This window comes from Salmo trutta, chromosome 35 (genome assembly GCF_901001165.1).
Source record: "Salmo trutta chromosome 35, fSalTru1.1, whole genome shotgun sequence".
Classification (NCBI taxonomy): Eukaryota; Metazoa; Chordata; class Actinopteri; order Salmoniformes; family Salmonidae; genus Salmo; species Salmo trutta.
In genome coordinates, this window is record NC_042991.1 from 9,954,979 (window position 1) to 9,980,755 (window position 25,777).

Sequence of the window (25,777 nt, forward strand, 5' to 3'; positions counted from 1 at the left end):
AAAAGTTAGATCATTAAAACAAATAAGTACAGTTTTCTTGACGGTTACGTTCAAGGGGAATAGTTAAAGTGTTGAATTGTCATCTACCAAATTCCTTTCTAGCGCTAATTGCAATGGATATCCTCACCGCCTTGGTGACAAGATGTGACAGTTATTTTGCGTCACCCTCTGCCTTATCCAATGCAAACAACATTCGTTGGCGTGTCATGGGCTTCACTCAAGCCCCTCTTTATTTAGCAGTATGGGACTGGTTAAACCCTCCCTCTTTCCAGGTTCCGTCATCACCTTCTACCGCTGATCAGTGGAGCCAGTCTATCCTATAAGCGCGCTCACAGCCAACCTGCGAACATTCGCTGACACCTTCACATTTCAGAGCAGGAGGCAATGGCCACGAGGACCGACGCATCGATATAGCCTGTTTATCCTGGGAAGTTCTTTCTTCTTAGGCTACATTTCATTCAAAAAAGGAAAACGGTGCGTTGGAAGCAATATACGGCCTTCTGGAACTAATCATCTCTATCAACTGTATAGGCTATAGATTACCTTGACAAGCATTCTCGGTGATTGACAGCAGGACCGACACACGAGGGTTGTCGATGCGCGTATTAGAACAACTTTTAACCGAAGGTTCTTAGTTAGTATTATCCGTCATGGTGATTTCGCCATTTAGACTATAGCATTAATTATTATTGAAAAATAATAATTCTTCACCTTGCTGCGGGTTTCCTTTTTATTGCCACTGCGGATTACAATATTCAATTGGACGTAAAAGGCATCAACTTCATACACCACCTTCTCTGCGGACTGAGACAGTAGCTGTTTCTAACCTCTCTGTAATCTCCAAGACAAGCGCATGTCGATGGCGCAAAGGGTAGGTCTTAGTGCACTTGCAATGTGTCATTTCTGAGTTGATCAAACTGAATGCATTTTCCTTTTGGAATACCCATAAGAAGTCTGGACCCTGTGTTCGATACATTGTTCTGTTTTCCATGCATGGGCAATTTGATTAGATTTATGTTCACTGTCATCCTCATGCATAAAGGCTTGTGTTCGGAGCGGATGTCTGTAGCCTCTCTTGTATCCGTGTTAGAAGCATGCCACCAGACAGTCCTCGAGTTTCTCACACTTCACTGTATTTCTCCATCCAGTACGATGAGCTGGCCCACTATGGTGGTGGGATGGACGGAGTTGGACTCCCGGCGTCTATGTATGGAGACCCGCATGCTCCCCGGCCGCTTCCGCAAGTCCACCACCTGAACCACGGTCCGCCTCCACATCCAACCCAGCACTATGGAGCCCACGCACCTCACAACATCATGCCCAGCAGCATGGGCAGCGCTGTCAACGACGGACTAAAAAGAGACAAAGATCAAATCTATGGGTGCGCATCAGAATGTCACCCTTGGTTTACACTGGCTTTTCTTATTTTTGTTATAGCCTACAAATTACAGTTACAAGTGAAGTATTTAAAAGCATTTAGTCAGAAGTTAGACCCAAATCCTAACTTGACATGATTGAGTAAATCGAATTTTATTCCTTTTGCGCCCCCCGCAAAAAAATCTAGGCCTATTTTACGAGCATATTGCGTCTCTAGATTCGGCCCTTACTCTGAGTGGAGACACTTCTCTTTAGTCAGCTATTGTAGTCCATCCAGGAATATAAAACACGGATCAAGTGCAATGCAGTCCACTTTTTAACGAATATTCCTGGAAAGTGGGAACGCATATTCACGTTTTGTTTCCATCATGTTGCAGTCACCCGTTATTCCCTCTGCTAGCACTGGTGTTTGAGAAGTGTGAGTTGGCGACCTGCACACCGAGGGAGCCTGGAGTAGCGGGCGGCGATGTCTGCTCCTCAGACTCCTTCAACGAAGACATCGCTGTCTTTGCAAAACAGGTAGGCTACTTGTGGTTTAAGCCACGTTTTGTCAGCAAAAAAATAGGGATACAGATATTATTGTTGTGAAGGCTACTGTAAATGTTAAACATGTTTTCCTTAATTTATTTAATGTTTGATTGATAGGTGGATGGATTGATTGACTGATTAATTGACCGATTGATGGACTGATTGATTGCTGTATGCAGTAGACTCATGTTATATATTTTTTTATAGATACGTGCAGAGAAACCGTTATTTTCATCGAATCCAGAGTTGGACAACTTGGTAAGCAAGTTAACCTGCATATCCACTGTTTACGCATCAATTGCGCAGCTGGACAAATAGTGTGATATGGGCTTGTTTGAGTTCACTTTATTTGAACACAACACGAATATTCAGAACGTTCATTTGAAGGAGCAACAGGAAACGCAGACGAGTCATCTATCCAAAGACATATTCTGTTCTTCTGCAGTGGGAAGCCGCGGAGGTCCTTGCCTTGGGCATCCCCAAAGCAGGGACTCTAGGAACCCTTTCTGTGCTATTGAATCCATTTGAATAAGAAAATACATTGTTTTAAGTCATGTAGAATACTGTTACATGTCACTTTCTTTACTGTATATGCCTGCAGTGTGCGTTCATGCATTTATGGGGTTATTACATAGCGTCGTTGTCTAATGAAAACCTATCTCCGTTTTCGCCAATTTTCATATTTTTTTATTTAATTGAAAGCAGTAACTCCCCTCTGTGTACTCTGAACATTTCATGACTCTAGGACCAAGAAAATATACTCAGAATAGCTTCTTAAGTTTTATAATATGCTCGTTAATAGGAACATATGGGCGTTTTATTCTTTTGTTGTTGTTGAAAAGTTTCTGTTGATGAGCTTTTCATCAGACAGCGACGATAGGTTAGTTACTATCCATTTGAGGTCAACATGCCAGCCTAACTCGTATATTTTCCTTTTCCAGATGATCCAAGCTATACAAGTGTTACGATTTCATCTTTTGGAATTAGAGAAGGTACATTATGTTGTTGTATTGTAGACCTACATTTAATGCTTTACTCTGTGCTTTTTTTGTGTTATTCTATATTTTGTCCAAACGTCCCGCAATCACTGATAATCGCACAGTTGTACTCATAACTGCGTATTTTACTCGAACACACTAGGCATATAGTTCACCTGGCTGCTGCACGGATGTCCTGTGTTATTAAAAGTGCCGCTAACACGAATTTTCATTGAATAGGTGCACGAGCTCTGCGACAACTTCTGCCATCGGTACATCAGTTGTTTGAAAGGCAAAATGCCCATCGACTTGGTCATAGACGACCGAGATGGCTGCAAATCCGACTTCGATGACCTGACAGGATCCTCCACAAATCTAGCAGATCACGTGAGTGGCTCGGCTTTGACATTAGCCTACATATTGCTGCTAATTTTGACAAGGGGTCCCAATAACAGGGTGTTTGTGATGTACACAAATATCATTTCAAGAAATGTGCGTAATTGTGAGTAAGTTTAATAAATAACAAATGTAATCAACAGCTTTTAAAATAAACGGTCAAATGTAATTTACTGGTATTAAACGATTTTTTTGTATTAATAACCTGTCAACAAAACGTTATCTAATGCACACTAGTGTGTGCAAAACTGTGACACTCAGTCCCTTTATTCATGTGTGTGTGTTCCCATTATATTTTGTCCTGGTGGTGTGTAGGGAAGTTTCATAGAGCTTTCATGTCTTCTCAAAAAGAGGAGGAATACGAGAGGGAATGATTTATTTCGTTCTTAACCTTCTTCTGCTCTATTGTATAAATCATCTACTTTATCTGTTTATCGGAGAGGGAGCGAGAGAGAATGACAATTGTATGCACGCATGACTGTAAGCCGCTTTCGTCTGCCAATGGCATATGTTGTATATTAGATGAGAATGTGCTTATTAGAAATCTCCTAAATCAATTTTCTATCATTTTCGATTCTTTCCTAAATTGCATTTTTGATGTTTTTACTTTGAGGTAATGGATTAGTACAGCTGGATGTGTCCTGTTTGGTCTTTCTCCTCTCCTTCCCCTTCTAGTGTTTGCTTTTACACTTGAATGCTAATCCAATCAGATTATTATTGTCAGTAAAGAGGGGGGTCTTTGTCAATCCATGTGCCCATAGGGTGCCCCCTACTCTGGCTCTTCCTCTTCCCAATACCCACTCCCCCTGTCACACACGTCATCTCAGGTGACATGATTCCTTAACCTTAGTATTGGAGCACTGGCAGGAACTTTGTGTTGGGGAGATTCCTCATATTAGATTACTGTCATGTATAGTCTATTTTTCGGAAGTAAGTCAAAAAAAATTGTATCCGCCGTCCACTTCCATTTTTGGATGATGTTGCACTTTGTTGATTCGGCGGTTGTAGACACAAACAAACATTGTCACGGTTCATTCGTCTGACCAGACAGGACATTTTCCTGCTGCTCATCCTGGGATCCAGTTCACCTTCGTAATATGATATATGCCGTTTAGCAGACGCTTTAATTCGAAAAGGACTTGCAGTCATGTGTGCATACATTTGATGTATGGTAGGCCCCGGGAATCAAACCGACAATCCTGGTGTCGCAAGCGCTATGCTCTACCACCTGAGCCATACAGGACCACTTCCCCCACTGCATTATGTGTGAGCTGTAGTTCTCTGGGTGTGAGGGCACATGCCGCACACACACACAGAATGGTGTATGTGAACGCCAACCGCTCCGTATGTTGGGCCTAGTTCAAGTTTGAGAAGAAACACCAGCTGTTTGTTTATGTCAGCTCTATGTTGGCGAAGGCCACTTTAGCCTCCGTTTCCAGTCTTGCCCATTTGCATGATTTCAGTAACATTTGTCTGACTTGTGAGACTAAAGGCGACTAGTGTACGGGTGAGAAGTTAATAAAAAAAATATTGTGGAGATTAGAACTATGTTTCCTCTACTCATTATATTTCTATAGTGAAGGCTAATCCTCACAGTGAGGGCAAGAAAGTATATTGGTCTGAGTATGCCTCTCTAAGTGACATCAAATTCTGCCTCTCTTTTGCCATCCCCTGCTCTTATGCAAATTTGAGCTCATCTCCCTATTTGAGTGCACAACCCAGCCTATAGCCAAGAGACAGAACCTTTTTATACCCATGTTTATATCGCTCAATTACAGAGTGATAAGACTCATTTGAGTTAAGGTACGACTGGCTTGAAAAAAATGCTATTTGAATCAGGTTAACCAGCCAGTTGATACTGCCATTTTTACTATGATTTGAAGATCATGTGAGTTGAGAAATCAATCCCGATACCATAATGTCTTATTTATCTCGTCAACTTCTCTGCCTTTATGGGTCTCCGTTTTCATGATTCATTTTAAAGAACGATAGACCACGCCGTATCAGTAATTAATGTCATCTTAACAGCTGGAGTGTGTGTGAGTAAAGAACCCCCTTCGTTTGCTTGATAAATGTGAAAACACATGGCACTTTGAATGGGGCCGCCACACAAACAGCTTTCTAATTACTGTGTGTTGGGATGGAAAAGGGGGCCTGCTCGCCGAGCTCGTCGAGAGGCCTCATTCACACTGCGCTGCCATTGTTGCCGTGATTATTCTTGTCGTTGGCTGAGCTCTTCATCTGAGCACCATCCGGCAAACAGCTGACGCCAGGAGGCTGAAGAGGTTGCTCTGCTGTTTGGCCCTCAGCTTAAGTCTGTCTAAGTACCATGGTCCCTGCCCTTATATGGCCCAATAAATAGGGGTTCGGACAGATACTGGGCTTCTGTATCAGGATAGGGAGGAGTGTTGCTGGAGCTCTTTTGCTGATCGGTTTTGCTCTACAGTATTAGCAGGTTTAGCTGAATATAAGCTCTATTCGTTTCTATTTGTTCTTTTTTGGGGGGCCATCTCAGTTTCAGGGAAAATGGTAACTTAGAGTTTGGGATTATCGATTGTTTGGAACTTGTTCTATTTTCTTATTGAGGTCAGGGTCATATTGTTCCATATTGTGTGCTGTGGTATATCGGCTAATAATGAGGAGAGAGAAGCGGTGCGTGTGTGTCCGGGAGTTACATTGATATTGAGTAATGGCATACTGTCCCACTGCTCTCTAAATGTGATCTCTCTCTCTCCCCCCTCTCTCCCTCCTCTCCCGGTGTGTGGCCGGGATGTGGGATATGTTTATGACCCGATGAACCTCTGTGGACCCCAGAACCCGGCGTCCTGGAGAGACCTGGAAGACGCCCACTCCACGCCTTCTGTGGGCACCCCGGGGCCCTCCAGCGGGGGCCACGTCTCCCAGAGTGGGGACAACAGCAGTGAACTCGGTAAGAGACCCACAGCTTCTCTTTAGACTCAACTCCATATCAAAGGTTGACCTCAGTGCTGACCCCATACAAAGGCAATGGTCTTTTCTTTGTAGGCTATGGGGTAAACTTAGTCTTTCCAGAGATCCTAATGATAAGCGGCTGTTGTCGCTCTATCCTTATCATTCGGATAAAGTTGACAAGATGTTGTTGAATCAACAGCTATTTGATTGAGTTTTGATAGTGACTTTGTGGTGTATCACTTATCCAGGTCAGGTTATGGAAATAGTTCTATAGTTTAATCTGCTCTCTGTTATATGATGGCTTGTCTGATGAGTGTCATTACTGCCAATTACTGGTTTTTGCATGATACTGCCAAGCATTGCTGTAGTGTAGCCTACTTGGGTTGCTGTCCATGTGCCGGCTGTTAATTTGGCAAGTGATTTGCTCAGTGGAGGCTATAAGGGTTTTATGACTTGTTTTTCTTTTTCTCTCCTATGGCCACAGTAAAAATAGAATAGACTTTAAAGCAACTTACCACCCTCTGCCCATCAGGCATCAATAGCCAGGGCATTGAGCTGAACAATGGGAGGATGCTTTGCAAGACAAGAGCAATTCAGGGGATGAAAGGACAGTCAGAAACACAGATTAAGTCTCTTCCTCCTCTGATTTTTACCACGGTTTTCTTCACTTATCCTAACGATCTGAAAACATGTCAAACAAATGACACTTAACAACCATGCCTGCATTATTTGTAATGCAACTGGATGCTTTAACACAGTAACACTGTGTATCTGACTTGTATGTCAGCAAATACAGGGGAAGAGGATGGGTGTGAATGGCTTTTTCCTTGGTTCCTCGAGAGGGCTTTTTTTAAACAACAGCGGGGGAACACCCAAGGTCCATGCCTCCCTGCCCTTTTGACCTGGGTAGAGAATGCATAGAGGACGGGGGAGGCACAATAACCCCTGCCGTGGAGCTGGAAGGACAGAGCCACTTTATGTATGGAGGAACAAAGAGGAGAAAAATCCCCTGGTAGCAGGATCTGATGCTGCCGTGCCTACCTGCTGCTCCTCGTGCTCCTCCTCGGGCCCCTTTGCCCTTTTTTCATCCCTCGTTTCCATCCCTTGTTTTCATCCCCTTTTCTCATTCAAGGGGATGAGGAAAGCAAACACTTTTAACATAGGAAGGGAACTGGGGGCCAAAGTGGGGCCCTTACGTCAGTAGTGCAGACCTGGGTAGGAGATTACCGATGCCCTTCAAAGCACCTGCTACTATGAGGGAGCTCCTATTGTCCTAATAGACATTAGTCATGGTTTTCTGGGCCAATGATAAAAGCCTTTAAAGGGTTAACCTACAATCTTAACTAATCGGGGAGTCTCATGGATGGTTGCCGTGTGGTTGTCGTGTAGTATCAACCACAGGTATTTGATATGTGGTTAGTTGGTGGTGGTATGGTTCTGGCTGTGTGGCTATGTTAGCCATGTGGCTAACCGCTAACCCACGGCTGATACAGTCTTTGGTTGTTTCCTTGTAAGCTGTGTGATATGCAGAGGGATTTCTCTTTGATAACACCTCCCCCGGGGTGACTCTCTCGGATGGGGCACAGGGGCAGAGCTAAAAAGGCTGAGATATCCTAGGAATGTTTTTTTGGGGAGGGGTTTTGAATGTCCATGACAAAGGCAAAAATAAAAGGAAAGGAACCCAACCCATTCCCCCTGTACAAGAGGGGAATGCAGAGAGGGAAGAAACAGGATGCAGCCAGTGCATCTTTTAGTCTCCTCCGGATTCCACCAAAGATGGAATCCAGAACAGCAATGACACTGCAGGCTAACGTCCCTATGGAACCTGTCACAAAATGTTCTCACAAATAACAAGGGAGTGAGACAGGAGAACTATAAGTGTTCATCTCCATCTAACCCTTATCAATCACCACTCACCATCAATAGGACATAGACCTACGGAAGGCACAATTCTGGAAATATTCATGATCCGGGGAGAAGATTCAGCAATTATCAACGTCTTCACACTATGGATTCGCCGCGTTTTGGCAAGCTGCCAGACAGCGGCTCCCATTTAGCAGCGTGCATCATGGGTAATAACAGGAGGGCTGAGAAGTGTCACTGGTGATGGATCAGGTCCCGGTGAGCTCATTAAGCAAGCTGCACTGGGCTCGCATCACCGATGCAGGACCGGGATACAGCAATCAGTTCTGCTAGCTAGTAGCCCACCCTGCACTTTGTCTTATATGGACATGTCATCATGTGGATTCTCTTGCCTCGAGTTGTCCCAGTTTACACCTGACTGTAGGAAAACTGGTCTCTGCTGTTGTTGATGAGAGAGAGGGAGAGAGAGAGAGGAAGAGAGATAAAAAGAGAGAGAGGCAGGGAAGTGGGGGGGGGGGGGTGGAAGCGGATGCCAGACAAGGATGCCTCTCTTCTTCATATCTTAGGGTACTGTTTTTCCTAAAGCGCCCGAGGCGATACTCCAGCTTGCCTTGCAGCAGCAGGCCCCCCCCCCCCCCTCTATGTAACGCGTGTAGACACTGGGGCAGGCAGGGAGGGAGCTGGGCAAGCAGGCAGGCGAAGGGGGCTAGGTCACGGGAGGAGAGTTCCATGGGTACAACTTTGTGAGTAGTGCACCATCACACTGGTTAGATTGGCTGAGTTGCCAGGGAACAGTCAGAAGCGATTAGCGTAGCGGAGGATCTGCCCTGAGGCCTTCCCTCTCTGGAGCAGGAAAAAAGAAAGGGATGGGGGAGAGGAGGAGGGGGCCGGGGGGGGGGGGGGGGGGTTGACGTTCCTTAGATATAATTAGGCCGTGCTAGTGAGTTCTGTCCTGTCTTTCTTTCTTTTTTTTCTCTTTTTTTCTCTTTTTTTTTCAAATTACTTATAATGACCAATATTGGTTTTGGTCATTTTGATTTCCCGCTAAGCCCGAGCGTTTAATGATTGATTGGCATAGTTTGTATTGATTATTTGACCACTCAAGGCATGTCTTGAGTGGTGTCTCTCTCAGCCTGTGAGACGGTATACTAACGGTCCTCTCTGAAATGACAGATCGCTTCAACACCATCCTTCAAGTACTCTGCACCCACAACAAACCTCATCATTTCCTTAGAGAATAAAACTGTTATAACAACTTGTTATAACGTCTACAGATAGAGAAGTTGGGGTAAGGAGAACAAAGTGAAGCATCACCTATGCCCTGTCCGGTCCACGGATTACACCATCCGTCAAAACTCCCACCACCCCCCCACCCCCCCCCCCTCCTCTCCCTCCCCTCCCCTCACCCCCGTCCCACCCCACTCAGTCCAACTCATCCTTTTTAATGTCAATATTCATTAGCTTAAATATTTATGCATGAATATGGGCGCATATATAGAAGCCCCTTTGATTGATGCATCCCCAAAAACAAAAAGACATGCCAGGGCGAATCTTAAGAAAAGTAGGGTTCCTGTCCCGCCCTGGGGGAGGGGTCTCTCAGATACATTATTCACATGCCCTCCAGGCAGGCTTTCAAGGCATCTCTGCCCCGAGGGCAAGAAAAATAACCACCACTGTTAAAAGTAAATCATCTCTGCTGATGCACAATTAATGGCGGAGGGGGAGAAGGGGAGACATGGAGAGAGTGCACAGAGAGGGCTGTGATGGGGAGGAAGGGCAGGGGCGGAAGCCGCGGAAATCTCAGTTTAAAAGGAAGCCTTGATCCGTGTGAAGGTTCCCGCAGAAAGCGAACGAAGATGCCCTGCTAATAATGCCAGGTGGAGAGAGGTGGTGTGCGTGTGTGCGTGTGTGCGTGCGTGTGTGCGTGCGTGCGTGTGTACGTGTGTGCGTGCGTGCGTGCGTGTGTGTGTCCGACAATCCGACACAGACAGACTGGAGGGGGGCGTGGAAGGGGTGGGGTGTGGGTCACTGAACACATGGGGGGGGGCTTGAGGGGAAATGACCACAACCCCCCCATCCATCCACCAACACATCCCTAGCCAAATGGTTGATATGTTATTGTCCTCTCATAGCTTTAACCATGAGGTTACAACTGTTGTTTCTGTTATTGTTCGTCTTTTGCTTTTTTTATAACCAAATCATTAGTCTATATCAAACGGCGGCGTATAGAAATAAATACGCTACTGCCTGCGCATTGTGTCCGGCCACGGCACTAACAGTCATTATTCATGTCAAGTGAGCAGCCCGGATCCCGCAATCATTACTTCATGTCAAACTTGTAGCTCAGATTGAGTTAATAGCTTGGCTTTTTTATTGAGGTCTCTCAGTACAGTATACTGTATGAACCTCTCTTCAACATCCAGACACTGTAGCAGAGTGTGGATGAGGAGATGCAAATGTGAACGATATGTGGAATATTGTGTTGCTATGCTGTTGCCATGCCCTAGACCCCTGCTGCACTTTTAATGTGCGTTCGTGGCGAATGGAGGCGACGTGCCGAAATGAAAGCCTCCTCTCTCCTAACGTATCCCGCCACCTCTCTTCTTCTACTTCTTCCTCTTATCGCAGGAGACGGCCTCGACAACAGCCTCGCGTCACCGGGCACAGGGGACGAGGATGACCAGGACAAGAAGAGGCAGAAGAAGAGAGGCATCTTCCCCAAAGTGGCCACCAATATCATGCGAGCGTGGCTCTTCCAGCACCTCACGGTAAGGCGGCAGGCCGAGCCTAGCACCGGCTCCAGACATTCTCCCTTCATGCAGTGGTTCTCAACCTTTTTTTGGTTATTGTACACCAATCACACCGTCGGGTGCAACTGGTCATGACTATTATCAATTTAACCATGAAGCCTATGTTTTGCACATATCTTATGGCTCTTGTCTAGTACCCCCTGAGGGTAGGCCAAGTATCCCTACGGGCAATAGTAATAACGGTTGAGAACTGAAGGTCTTGCATCCAACACTCAACGCGCAACAGCACAAGGGCGTCGGCCTGTGGCTTTGTAGTCCTTCGCCGAGCAGTTTTCTCTCGGATGTTTTCTTAGTGAGAACAGTTGTTGAGACAAAGGCACAGAGAGCTGTGTAAAAGACAAGTAGCGCATGTTGTCTAAACGTGGCCTCTCCATCATACCACACTTGTTCGGAATGATGCCACTTTACTCAGCGTCTGAACTGCGTTTTACAAAAACAGAATAGGCTACTTTCCCAAAGTGAAAGGACTAGCTCACATTCCAACGACTTCCAACCAATCCTCAATGAGGAGAGTTTCACCTTTTATCTACGGGCCCAAAAGATGCCGCCACTGCCTCTTACTCCTCAGTTTTTCTACCTTTCTCCTCTTCCCGCTCTTAGATGTTTTCATAGCCTCTTATTTGGTTGCCGGGTGAAAAGCGGCCACACAGCTCCTGTACAGGCAGCAATCCTTTCCTCTACAAACCCACCTTTAGATTCCCCAGTTAAAAAAGAAGCTGCAAAGAGGGGATAATTTCATTATCCCCTCTCTGTTCCCCCTTTTCAGCCTAATTAGTTAAGCACAAGTGTTTGTCGTGGCAGGATGTGCCTCGTGAACACTGTGCGAGGGCCCCTCAATGTCCTCTGAATGGTCCAGTTGAAACACCCAGGCGATCAAGCATTCATCGGGCCGCGGAGGGTGTGAATTGTGAAAGGAGCCGGATTATGTTTTGTCCCGACTTTACCGTTGAGGCTGGCACCGGAGAAGGGACGGAGGGGGGGGCTTCTCTGGATGGTCTTAGCCTCCAGCTTTTGTGGTCCCTATTCTGAGGAAGAACTCTAAGGAACCTCCTCTACAAAGCTATAGAGAAAGCAGCTGTGTAAGGTTTACATTACTTCTAGGATTCCTTATTGGCCCATTAGCATGGTCATACAGTAACTGTTGGTTTCCATGCGAGCCATGCTGTTTGAAGACCTCCATCTGCATGCTGATTGAGACAGATCTTTGTGAAGCTCTGTTCTAGACTATGTATATAATTAGTTACGACAAACATACATTGCGTTTTGAAATGCAGCTGTAAAAGGGTCCTCTTGTTCAACCATCAGACCCTTTCCTCTGCTAGGAGATAAAAGGATTAAGTCCACAGCTCAATGACAGGTTGCCCCAGAGTGACCTGAGTAAATGTGGTTGTACATTGGAGAGAGGCCCCAATGTGACAACAGTCTGTGGGACATTAGCAAAGTGTTTTTTAGTTTTTTTAGACAGAGGGGTTCTGCTGGGTTGAGGGAGGAGCACTGAGCCATCCGTCACTAGACTGTCAGCCACCAAGCTGGGAGGTGACCATGACGATCACTTGTGGTAACAGTGGCCTTTGTCACCACCATGTCGGTGTGTGTGTGTGTGTGTGTGTGTGTGTGTGTGTGTGTGTGTGTGTGTGTGTGTGTGTGTGTGTGTGTGTGTGTGTGTGTGTGTGTGCGTGCTATATGCTTGCATGTGTGTGCAAGCTTGTGTGACTGAGTGTGTGTATGCGTGTGTGTGCCTGAAAGCCCTGTTTAAAAATGAAGTGCTTGGAAGCTCATCCTTCACCCGATGACCACAGGAGGTGGCTGCGGCCCTGACAGCGCCAAAAAGGGGACGCGCCTCCGACCCTGCACCCTGTACATGGGTCACCTCTGTCTGCCATCTGCCACCCTCCTCCCTCTGTCATACCGCCAGCGGAGAGGCAGGGACAGGGAGACAGGGGCCGGGGCCCCTATTCAGGCCCTAACAAAGGTGGCAATTGTGTCCCTTTGTATCGCGTCTGATCATTTGTCAAATAATGTCAAATAATGTCAAACAATGCCACACGCTTTGAGCCCAAAGTGTTAGGGGCGGGGGCCAAGCAGTGGTCAGTCTTGGTTGTTCACTTGTGCTTATGCTAACTAGAGAGATAGACTTCTGTGTGTGTGTGTGTGTGTGTGTGTGTGTGTGTGTGTGTGTGTGTGTGTGTATGGCCAAGGATCACTGTGGATGGGAGTCGGTCACAGGGCTTGATTACATTTCCTGAGCGACTTTCCCTTTAAAGGGTGTTTCAGGGTGTTTCATTCTAGACGTGATCATTCTAAATGAATGCACGCTGGGTGTTGTTTTTTTCGACTGAAGCACAGACTCTTCTCTTTCTGTCCTCTGTGTACCACAGCACCCTTATCCTTCAGAGGAACAGAAGAAGCAGCTAGCGCAGGACACAGGCCTCACCATCCTGCAAGTGAACAACTGGTGAGTCGCTAACCCCCATGTCCCCACTCTAACCCTAAACCCCTGCGCTTCCTTCCTTCCTTCCCTCCTTCTTTCTTCCTTTCCTTCTTTATGTCTGCCCTTTCTTCTTCCTTTTTGTCTTTCCTTCTTGCCTCCTCCCAGCACTGGTGAACATGCTCCCCTTCACATCTACGCTACAGCCATGTGTTAGGAGAAGCGGAGACGTTCTAAGCTCAGCTCTTTGGAAATGGAACTGTTTTTTACATGCTCTATCTATCTTCACTGTCTGGGGGACACACTGAAACTTTAAAGGGGAGGTGTGTGTGTGTGTCCCTCCTCCCCACACAATCCCCAAGCCTCATTTTACATGTATAACATGATGGATTAAAGTATATTTAAGGCCCAGCACCCTTGCCCCTTTGTAGATGGCTTAGCATATTTTGGGAAAGAGGAAGAGATACAGGGGGATTTGGGATTTGGTTTAGAGGATACAGTTCTGGCGTGTCATCTAAAAGGCGTCATTTTACTTGGGGCTTACACAGGGTCAGTTTTGGATTAATTGAGATGACATTGGCTTCTCGCGATTAATCCCCCCGTCCGTCACCCCCGTCCCCGTCCCAGAATCCCATGGTAGGGTCTTTTTTAAGTGTATCAGATTCTCAACAGACCTAATTACATAGACGTGTACCTCTAATCCCAAGGAGTTAAGAAGTCTATGGATTTTTCTCATGGATCTACTTCAATACACATATCAAAGCAGGCAAATGCTTAGTTTACCTAGCGGTCCGTTCTTTTGTGTAGTGGTACGTCTCTGCCCAAAATTGGCAAAACGTTTAGCCTTATCACAGCCCAAGGCTAAAGGGGCGAAACCCAAATCAATAGACTTGGTAAGATACTGTATGTGGCTTTCTCCTGACACCCTAGATCATGAGAGATTAGAACTCTAGTAAAACTGGGGTAGGAAATTGTCACATTCTGTTTGATTTATAATGCTTTGATGGTGTAATATTATCTTAAGTAGACCAGGGAGATAAATGCAAAAGGAGATCTAAAGCAAGGAGAAGCTTCATGAACTGTATATTCCATGTTTGTCCGGACAGTGATTGGAATTTTCTCTCCATTCTATCTTCCCTATCTCTCCCAGGTTCATCAACGCCAGGAGGAGGATAGTGCAGCCTATGATTGACCAGTCTAACAGAACAGGTTAACCACAACTTACATTTGTTCATTGATAATAATACGATGAGATGATAATGTTGCTCTGTCATATATTTAATTGTACTATACTATATGATTATTTTTAGGTATATAAGGATTTTTTGAATGCCACTTTTATTGTTACGGTGTATCTCTTCTGTTTTATGGCCTCTAAACATACAGACCCTAGAAATAGAATTATAATCTAGTATTATATCTCTATACTGAGCCATTTCTGGTTTATTTTACATCCACAGTGGGCCAGGGGACAGCATACAGCCCTGACGGTCAACCAATGGGAGGCTTTGTACTCGACGGACAGCAGCACATGGGAATTCGACCTGGCGGTAAGCAACCTTTATTCTCACCATGTCATATGCAGTGGTGGAAAAAGTACTGTATTGTCATACTTGAGTAAAAGTAAAGATACCTTAATAGAAAATGACTCAAGTAAAAGTGAAAGTCACCCAGTAAAATACTACTTGAGTAAAAGTCTAAAAGTATTTGGTTTTAAATATGCTTAAGTATCAAAAGTAAATATTCTTAAATATATACTTAAGTATTGAAAGTAAAAGTATAAATAATTTCAAATTACCTATATTAAACCAACCAGATGGCACCATTTTCATGTTTTTTTAGTTACGGATAGCCAGGGGCACACTCCAACACTTAGACATAATTTACAAACAGAGCATTTGTGTTTAGCCAGCCCAACAGATCAGAGGCAGTAGGGATGACCAGCGATATTCTCTTGATAAGTGCGTGAATTTGATCATTTTTCTGACCTGCTAAGCATTGAAAATGTAACGTACTTTTGGGTGTCAGGGAACATGTATAGAGTAAAAAGTACATTATTTTATTTTGGAATGTAGTGAAATAAAAGTAAGAGTACAGATACATCAAAAATATAAATAGTAAAGTAAAGTACAGATACACCCAAAAACTATTTAAGTAATACTTTAAAATATTTTTACTTAAGTACTTTACACCACTGGTTATTTGTTCCTTTCTACCAATGTAGCCTAGAATCAGTTTTGGTTCTGTTTGTCTATTCATGGGTTAAATATTGCAGAGTTTTATATGAACCTGTGTATATTGTATCATGTAATTGGTTCCTCTCTGTCACTCATTCTGCAGGACCTATGGGTGGCATGGGAATGAATATGGGCATGGATGGACAGTGGCACTACATGTAAACCCTATCCAACCAAGGCAAGCCTGAAGAAGATGGTGAAGTAAGCACTGCCTTAATCTCTCTCCCCTGCTACATTTGTCACCCACAAGCCTCCTTCCTCTGTCGTTTCTCTATTCCTCTCCATCACTCCCTCTCTCTATTTCTCAATCTTTCTCCCACTCCCTCCTCTCCACTCCTCTCCTCCTCACCCCTCGCCTCAATAGTCCCCCTATCCCTCCACAACACCCCCATCTATTTAAAAAAATAATCTTGCTCTCTCCCTCCTCTCCTCTCCTTCTCACCCCTTTCCTCAATCGTTCCTCGATCCTTCTCCATCACTCCATCTCTCTCTCTCTCTCTCTCTCTTTCTCCATTTTCTCCCCTCTCCATCCTCCTCTCATCTCCTTCTCGGGGCCCAATATGATTAAGAGTGTGGGGTTCTCGACTCCCTCTGTCCCCCTCCAGCCCTATCAGCTCTCTAGCCCTGCTGACAGTTCACAAATCAAGATGTATCGCCTGCCGGAGGCACTGGAGCTCACCGTATTTTATTTAACACCCACACTCCACTGCTCAATGAGCCACGCTGTAATGACACTTACCTTGATTAATTGAGCTCTTTATATGTAAATAGGGAACCCCGCGTTTGCCTCACTTTTCACTGGGTGCCAAATCCGCCAACACAGCCCCTTTCCCTTCCCGATAATCCACAGATTTTGCTAATGAAGTCCAAAGAGCATGATGGTGATTGCAGCGACGGCACATCGCCTACATTTTAAATACAGCCCACATAGACATCTTATGCACTCAAGCTGAATAAATGTTGGCAATATAATTTTTGGACTGTTTCATCCAATCATTTCTCATTGAATGATCATTGACCGGTTACTGTAATGGCGTAATACAGGAGGCTGTTCTCCTCACCTAATTTAATCTGTAGTGAGACCGTATGCTGATTGTGATGGCAGTAAATTTACCCAAGGATCCATGTGGGGTTGTTTTGCAGTAATATGTGGTTATCCTATGCACGATGGAGTCAGAGCCATAACACTTATCTATTAGGGAACCCTTAAGTATTACACCAAAGAACCAGCACTGTCCCAATGTATGTTAAAGGCCTATGTTTGTCTCTGTCATGTGTGGCTTTGTCTTTAACTTGTAAGATTTACGTAGGTTCCACATTTGTTTTTCTGTAAGAGACTGACCCAGGCTTCTTCTTTGTGTGACAGGCCTCCATGGTTTGCTCAGGGACAATTCCATCCTGCCGCGTGGTCCAATGAAAGCGTGACTCCGCCCAAGTCACACCTGTACCCATCATCTGACCACGCCCACCTCACAACCGCACTGGAGCATAGAGGACCACACCTACCCTGGGACAACCCATACCTGTAAAGACCCTGCCCACATTGACCTTTACTAACTAACCCCATGGCTGGAGGAAGACCAGGATCTAGGAATAAACAACAACAACAACATTTACAGACAACAACAACAACAAAAATACTTCTGAATGAACAACAGAAGCTAAAATGACCTCAACAACATTTTGACAAATTGGTTTTTTTTTTGTAATTATTTATTTATTTTTCTACAATGGTGGACCATTGGGACAAGAACTTTCAAGTATTTGCTCAAGATATATTGTCACAATTGTACAGACACACAGCCCGCAGACAGACGCACACACACACACGCACACGCTCACTTACACATATTCTCACACACTTCATCCTATGAGCACACCATTTGAAAACAACCACTGTGGAATATCTAAAAAGATGATGGAGACTAAGACTTCTAATAACTGTTATGGTGTATAGACTTGTGCTTTTTCATTTGACTGATCTGTCCATGTTTGTGCTTTGTGATCACTAGTTTATAGAGTGAGAGTTTATCACTGATCCCACCTTTATGTGCTGTGGAAGAGAGAGAGAAAGAGAGAGAGAGATTGACTCAGAGTCTGCAGCTCCATCCAGCTCCCAGCAAAAAACCAAGTCCGCTTTTTATAAGAGTAAAAGACTGAAAGAGCTGATGAACTGACTCCATGCTGGTAAGGTGGATCCTGGACTGACTTCCATTTAGATCGCATTCAAATAGTTTTTATAGCACACAGGAAGAAGGAAAGGGTTTCTACACTAAAAACCAAAATAAAAACTCATTTTAAAACTTGACCTCAAATCTTTTGGAGGAATCTTTTTTCAGCACATATTCCCTCTCATCTGAGAAATAAATAACCCGTTGGGAAGAAAAAGAAGAGCTATGCCTTGAGTTAATCATATTTTGTACAAAATATAATACGATATTGTGATCTAATTCATTTGGATAATTTTAAGAAGTGAATGCATTTTTTGGTTTGCTGTTCGGTGGTTATTTGCACATTAGCTACCTCCTGCTCTGTATCTATGGTAAACATTTATGAAATACCGCATATCTTTGTAAATTAAAATGATTTTCGTATTAACACACAACAATTCGTATTCACACATGAGGTCAAGTTACAGTTTTGGTCGATATGGGACGAAATTGCTGTCGCTGTTTTCTTACTCGATTGAGGCTGACAGGAATGATGGATGACCTAGGACTACCGGTATTCGAAATACAGGGAGATACGCTGAATACCAAAGCCACACTAATTCGTTTTTATCAAGACACAATAGGCTTATGCAATAAAACTGAAGTGGAAGCCTCGAGGAAAATGTCATATATTTTCAAATAATTTCGTATGATATCAGTCCCCCGAGAAAAAGGGTAAAAAAAATATTTCAAGATGAGTCTTGTAACGTAGCCTAAGCCAAACGTCGATTGAGATAAATTCTTTGGTATATGGTTTAATAATGAGTCTTGTTGATATTGCTGTATTTTTCAAGGATATATTCGTTTGTCTAGTATGCTGTCTGTATTGCGGGGTGTGAATTGGACTGAGAAAACAAATGTTGTGGGCTACTTGGAGGATCATTTATCAATGTCAACCAGTAACGATATTGTGTGCTGTATTGATGAGAAGAATTACATTATTGCGAGATGAGAGACTCATGGGCCAATGGTAAATGCGTAATTATGAGTTAGGCCTGTTCATTTTTATTCATCATAGCTGGGAAAAATGTCCGTTGATAGGCTATGACTTATAAACATTAGGCTATACGTTTTATATATATATATATATATAATCTATAAATGATGATGATTATTACTAGGCCTATTATTATTATTATTGGTATATTATTTAAGCCGCATTTAATTATTTTTGTTATTTTGATACTTATTATAGGCCTAATCAATGTTATGCCTTTTGAAACAGTTACTATTATTGACGTGTCCTGTTTTTATCTCACACCAAATAGCAATTACACCTATTATACCACCGTCAGTGAACATTTGACATAACTCATCAAAAGATACCATTGGTTTTGTGAGATTCAATTTAAGCTTTCATTTAAGAGCTTTTTACGTGTTAAAATCACAGTTTTCCATCTTCTACCTGTGTCAACTCAATACGAATATGAACAAATAGGCTATATATATATATATTATTTTTGCGACGCTAAATTTTCATTACTGTGAAGATCTTTTCCTCACGAATTGTTCACAAATTCAATACAACTCAGGGAAATTGTTTTGTCGAAATAATATAGATGCTTTAACGTGCATCGTGATTTGTGCAACGCGTGGGTCGGTTATTGGAAATTATTTTCAACGTTAGTGTCAAACATCAAAACTGATGCCTTAGGCAAAAGAACAACTTGTGAGCCTAATTCTAACCTTATGGGTAATATTTATTGTTTTTATTTGATAAGCTATGTCAATTAGCATCTTTAAGGCAAAATTCCTTCATTTATTTTGTTTGTTTCATTAGTCCATGGTTGATATATGCCCAAACTGTTTGCATGCCAGCAATGGAAGTTTTCAAGATATATAACTTTCAAAATACAGAAGTACACCTTGCACGATGCATTTCAGACCAATGGCCTTGGACTAGTGGTTTAATCCATGATACTGAGATGTCTTTATTCCTTAGCCTATGTAATACTTCAATTGATAGCTGTAAATTAACTTGATATTGGTCTAAGAAAAGTATACATTTGACAAGAAACGTTCAAGCATTTCTTCCGTTATCCTCATGTTATTTAAATGAACATCAACGAAATCTGCTTCCGCAAACAAACAAAAGGTTCGGACGGTTGAATTTTCCAAGACACTAATTATTTCAATTGGAGAAGATAATGATTTCAAAGTCACAAGATAAAAATATTGAAATATAGTTTACACTTCATACAAGCTAAAATCATCGTGATAAATGAACTGCATAGGTCTGGATACCCATTGTATTTTCCAGATGTAGGCAATTTAACACACACAAAAACAAAGAGCATACTGAAACGCATGCAGCCTTTTCCCGACTGTAGTTAAGACAAATGCGTTTTGAAGGCTGCCGGAAACAAGCGCCTATTCACGTGAAATATGGGTCATCCCTCCCGCAGAAAGTAACATCACGTGGGAGAGAACTCTTATTTTCAGAACACGTCCATACACTGGCGCGCGGAATACTGCCAACACTTCTGTTAAACTAAACGGAACCTGCGCCTCTACAACCGTAATAAGTGAGTAATTAATTATTTACAATAGTCCAGTTAACTTATCCCATATAGTTAGGCCTACATGCACTAACACACGAGAAAGATGCATGGTTAGTCAGGAAAACAGTAACTCATAAAATGAAGTGTTTCTCTCTGCATGGACTGTATTTTCTCCAACAAGTTTGCATCAACAATGAACATTGCAAACTGGGTGCATACTCTGTTCAATTATGTTCTGCCAACGCGTTGCAATGCAACGCAACCAACTGCACGCTATAGCCATGATCTTATGGCCAGGTAAAGATATTAGGCAAGCGAGTCTGAATGTGCCCTCTGAAATTGCTCTAACTCTCCCTCCTTAAAAGGGACCGAATGTCTTTTCTAATCTGAGGATCTCCCTTTCCCTTTATCACCCTTTTTGTCCAACACGCACACGCACACACACTCACTCCTCCTCTATCTCTCTCTCTCTCTCTCTCTCTCTCCAATCAAGGAATGGAGGGATCGTCAGACGGTGATATGGATGGTTTTATTTCACCCTCTGGTCACAAAATCGCAGCCTAGTCACCCAGCTCATCTTCTCAATCATGTCTTCATCCTGTCAAGGCAGCAGGCCAGGCACCCATGTCCCAGATACAGGCTGACATCACCCAGAGCAGGCTAGGGAGGTCTCCGGGCTCAGGCCCTGTACCGGTAGTCATACAGCCGGTAGTCATACAGCCGGTAGTCATACAGCCGGTAGTCATACAGCCGGTAGTCATACAGCCGGTAGTCATACAGCCTGGAAGATGCTGGGAGAATCTGGCCTCTGGTGGGAAATGTGGCTTTATCAACAGGGGGTCAACAAGTTAACTGCAGCCACATGTAGGGTATAGAAAACAGTGTTTATAGGTTACGTTCGGGTTAGGGGCTATATAAAAAAAAGAATTGTGACCAAAAAGTTGAAGGTTTTGTTTTGTTTTTAAGTTGGTAACACTGTCATCTACCCAGATTGTCACATGACTATATATATACTATATATATATATATACTAAAAATAGGTATATTTGATGGTAAGATATTTCAGTAGATGACAGTATTTATTGATGATTTATTGATTGACGTGTTAATTTGAAGGGTAATGACAACTTTCACCCCTAATCATTTCATGGACTACTGGGCTGCAGTAATAGGTCTCCTCTTTAATACAAGCATAGAATTACTCCACACCCCCTTGATTTCATCCACCGTCTGATCCCAGGTAAGATAATCTGAGTAATATCTACAGACATGCCATGACAAAACCCCTGAAGCTGCCTTGTCAAACACAATCTCATATGTGTATATCTCCCCTCTCGGAATCGGCAAAAAGTTTCTTTGAGACTCCCTGCAACATGGATAGATGTTTAGCCCCTGGTTCAATTCCCTGTCTGGGAGCGATTGGTGTTTAAATTGGAGATTTTTGGGGGATAAGGAAAATCAGGTGGGGCAGCTTGGCGGCAGCAGTCCTCTCGTCAGTTTTATTTACAGCAAATGCATGCCAGAGGTCAGGGGTCAAAGTTGAGAGAGGGGACAGCAGGGCAGAAATAGTGCAGTTCGGATGGGATTCTTATAGGAGGGCGGATGGTGATGTTTGATGTGTCAGGTCTTCTAAACATCTCTTCGGTATCAACCTTGACATGCCTCATGGCGCTAAGCAGGGAGATACTATTACGTCATTCTATATCAAATGGTGACCTCATGTCTTCAATGAAACGCCTTCCCTTCAAGAAGAAAGACAGCTTATAGGTCGGTTTTGGAGTTTTTAACACTACTGTAGTCTTTCAACGGCCATTTTATTTGGGGTTAAGGCACACAAGAATTGACTGACTATTAATCGCCATGGTTACTTGAATATCATGTTAACTTTGCTATTCAGTATATGCTGTTTACTTTTCCATTGGATCCGGAAAAAGGACAACAGTGTTGCATACAGTAATATTGGAACATTATTAATGTGAAATATTCTGATGAGGACACATTGATTTACTACCTAACGACAGTGTAATGTTTCTGGCATCATATGTGTTTATGTTTCTATGTAATGTATATGTCTCTTGACATCAGCGGGTTAAGCCAAGGCATCAGACACCCTTCCTCTCCATTTTAAGATTATATCCGAGAATTTCTCTCATCCTGTCCAGCCTCTCCCTCAAGCCCTGTCCTTCTGCGTCTGGGATCTCTGGACATGAGAGTTTTCACTCGGATTAGGGTGAGAGAGCGGAGAATTCAGATAGGCACGCTGGACTGTGAACTAGCAACACTGGATGCTGCTCTGAGAATCAAAGTGACAGATGTCGTCCCAGGTTATTCACCTGACAACTTTGTTTCCACTGTTGTCCAGTGTATGTGACATCCTCTCACACCATAGCTGCCACATCTGAGCCCTTCTTCATTCAGACACATTTACCACCTATTTTATTGTCCTCAGTGGCTCATGATGAGCCCGTAAAATGACAACACCTATCCATAAATGTTTACTATCCTTTTCAGTCAGAAATGACTTCTGGTGTTCGCACGTCATTCATTGCATGTTCATTAAGTCACAGGCTCATAAACATTTACATCTCTATTGTTTTATAAAAGTCAATTCATACTCTGCACTTTATTAACTCGTGTTTATCCTGAGTAGTAACAACACTTAAATAATGTGTTAATGTAACAGAACATAAAATACATTAGTAGTCTAATAACTGAGTCTCAAAAAGGTTGAAAATAGGTTTAAATGAGCAACCAACATGTAACCTAATTAATCGCACATGTGGAACAGTCTGAATAGGGAAAAGCATTGACAAATGAGATATTGTATGTCAGTGCAAATTAATGAGAAATTAAAGGTCAGAGGTCAAAACAGGACCTCAGAAAGCGCACATGACTTTGATTAGCCGGCCCCACTGTTTGGCTACAACTGTCACAAGCGGTCAAGTCATCAGGCAATCACTGAGAGGCAGAGAGCAATAGAAGTGAGATTTGTTTAGGCATATTGTCTAAGGCACGATGACGAAAAGACAAATGAATACTACAGGGAAGGACTGTTGTTTTAAAAAGCACATTTAGACATTCAGATGTTAGTTCACCATAGGTTTCTACTGACCTGTTCACATGAGTTGAAAATGATTTATTTCATTTATGTTCTAGCTATCATCTCCTTGCCGATCAAGTGCTACAAAAGTGATGTATCTGATCAGATGATAAAATACTTGACGATAAAATGTCCAGATGTCCCCAGCACATGCGTTAGAAGTAGGGCTGTCAAAGTTAGCCTGTTACTAACGCGTTAACGCGACACGTTTATCGGCGGCCATTTTTTTGATATTGTTAATCACGTCTCCGTTTCTTCACCTTAATGTACCGTTTAAGCGCACGTTTCCCCGCAGTCTTTTAAGTGCAGAACACAACACGGAACACAGCTACAGTCAATGTTTGCACCTTTACATCGCTGACAACCGTCATGAGGTTGCTATAACCTAGCCTAGTGCTCAGGGCGAGAGAAAAAAACCGGAGTAATCAAGGTGACAGACAGTGATAGATTCAATACCGCCTTGCACACTCTTACTTGCATCTACCTGATCTAGGATGTAATCATTAGTCCAACAGTTGCAAATGAAAGTTTCTATTGGACAAATTCAAGTATGTTTATCCTCATTTCTTCCTGTTTGCATTTAAGAAACGTATTTCGACAGAATCGGCAGAATTAATACACCCCTGATCACCGTAAACACAGTTCACTTTCATAGCAGCCACATACAAACAGCATGATTTGAGAGAGAGGAGTGAGTGTGAGCGCCAAGCGACTTCGCCGAACTCATCTGGTTCTCCATTACGACAACAAAGTCTGGGTCGGGCCTGACGGATGGAGCGGGCAGACAGAGGTAAAGTGGGGCCTCTTCGGGGGAACGGTCGGGGTTGAGAGAGAGGACAAGGCTCCAGAGGAGGACTGAGCCACAGTGTATTTCTAAACAGGAACTTAATCCAAAGAGGAGTTCATCGCCACAGCCATTTCAGTCTGATATTGACGTTAGGAATCTGTGTATATGTGTTGTAAATTATCCAGTATTCTTTTACATTTTGGCTCAAGCTCATGCTGGTGAGTGGGCTGTTTGAGCTCTACATTTAACACGGTAAATTATATTGCAAATTCTTCCATTTTCGCTCAAGCTTGAATTACAGGTGTCCACAGTTTCTGTGCTGAGTAGTGCTGTGCAGCTGTTTGTTTGAGCTCTCCCCTGGGTTATTCACCTCCAAGACAGAGTCTCTCTGAGAGGAGTCAGGGGTGTACGCCGTGCTCCAAAAACATTAGGCCCTATCATGGTTCCCTCGTCTTTTGGATAGGATAAAATCCTGCGGTGAGAATCTCTCACGGCCGTGTCCATGTGACAAATGCCTCTGCCCTCCGCCTGCGATGGGATCTGACAGGGTCATCCCAGAGAACAAACGTGCCCAGACCACTCACATCCCATAAATCTTCGCAGAAGCCGACAACACAGAAATGCAGAACGGTCGTTTTGGCGTTTCCTCAGACAGGGCCCCATAACAAAACAGGCATTTTTTCCAAAGACATGTTTCTGATTCGGTTTAGTTTAAACTTAATTCCTCAATGCCCTTTTCATGTTGATTGTTAATGTTAAAAACATTTGATGTAATTTAAAAGTCAAGACTTAGGACTACTGAATATTCATTGTATTATGCATTTCCTTTTCAGATCAAGGAAAGTCTACTTGTTCTTCTTCTTTGTTTTTGTTCTTCTTTTTCTTATCTTGGATTTTCAGAGCCGTTCAACAAAGATTCTTTATGATCTAAAATAATAATACAATTTCCCTCATACAGGTAGGCGGAGGAGTGGAATTCTATCCAAGGACCAGAGTGAGAGTCCACAGCTGCTGAGTGAGAATTAAGCAATAAGGCACTAGGGGGTGTGGTATATGGCCAATATTTCACAGATAAGGGCTGTTCTTACGCATGACGCAAAGCAAAGTGCCTGGATACAGCCCATAGCCGTGTTATATTAGCCATATACCACTAACCTCAGAGGTGCCTTATTGCTATTAATGAGTTATCAACATAATTAGAGCAGTAAAAATACATGTTTTGTCATACCCGTGGTATACGGTCTGATATACCACGGCTGTCAGCCAATCAGCATTCAGGGCTCGAACCACCCAATTTATAAAAGAAAATAAAACCATTGGAGTTAATCGGTGTGCTCCACAGTGCAGGAGCGGTTGATTTGCCCTTGTAAGGCGAGTCTGTTTCATTCTCATCACATCTATCACAGTGAGCCTGGTGCAATTACTCTCTAAAATAAACATGTCCGCCGATCCACACGCTGTCACTGCTTGTCAGGAAGGCGAGGACGCTCAATCCAAACCATTGATAACTTATCACACCAATGTCCTGTTGTTATATGATACTGTTTTACATGTGAGGTAAGATGAAATGCAGGTGAAATACGCACACATATGCAAGCACATGTACGTACGTACCAGTGGAGGCTGGTGGGA

General features: G+C 43.4%; 1 protein-coding gene across 1 annotated transcript; it reads left to right on the forward strand.

Annotated features, from left to right (window-relative positions):
• The first annotated feature begins 282 nt into the window (after positions 1–282).
• LOC115174582 (homeobox protein Meis2) lies at positions 283–18,206 on the forward strand. The gene is made up of 13 exons (XM_029733249.1): positions 283–871; positions 1,149–1,381; positions 1,755–1,896; positions 2,113–2,163; positions 2,847–2,897; positions 3,123–3,269; positions 6,093–6,207; positions 10,701–10,840; positions 13,261–13,337; positions 14,461–14,519; positions 14,771–14,860; positions 15,651–15,748; positions 16,914–18,206. The coding sequence occupies exons 1-12, from the start codon at positions 854–856 to the stop codon at positions 15,707–15,709; spliced, it is 1,182 nt and encodes a 393-aa protein (XP_029589109.1). The 5' UTR covers positions 283–853; the 3' UTR covers positions 15,710–15,748; positions 16,914–18,206.
• The last annotated feature ends 7,571 nt before the right edge of the window (positions 18,207–25,777 follow it).

Excerpts from the sequence above, each read along its gene's own strand:
- LOC115174582 (XM_029733249.1), top strand. Across the intron at positions 1,382-1,754 it reads GACAAAGATCAAATCTATGG|TCACCCGTTATTCCCTCTGC; the intron begins GTGCGCATCAGA and ends ATCATGTTGCAG. Across the intron at positions 3,270-6,092 it reads CCACAAATCTAGCAGATCAC|AACCCGGCGTCCTGGAGAGA; the intron begins GTGAGTGGCTCG and ends TGTGGACCCCAG.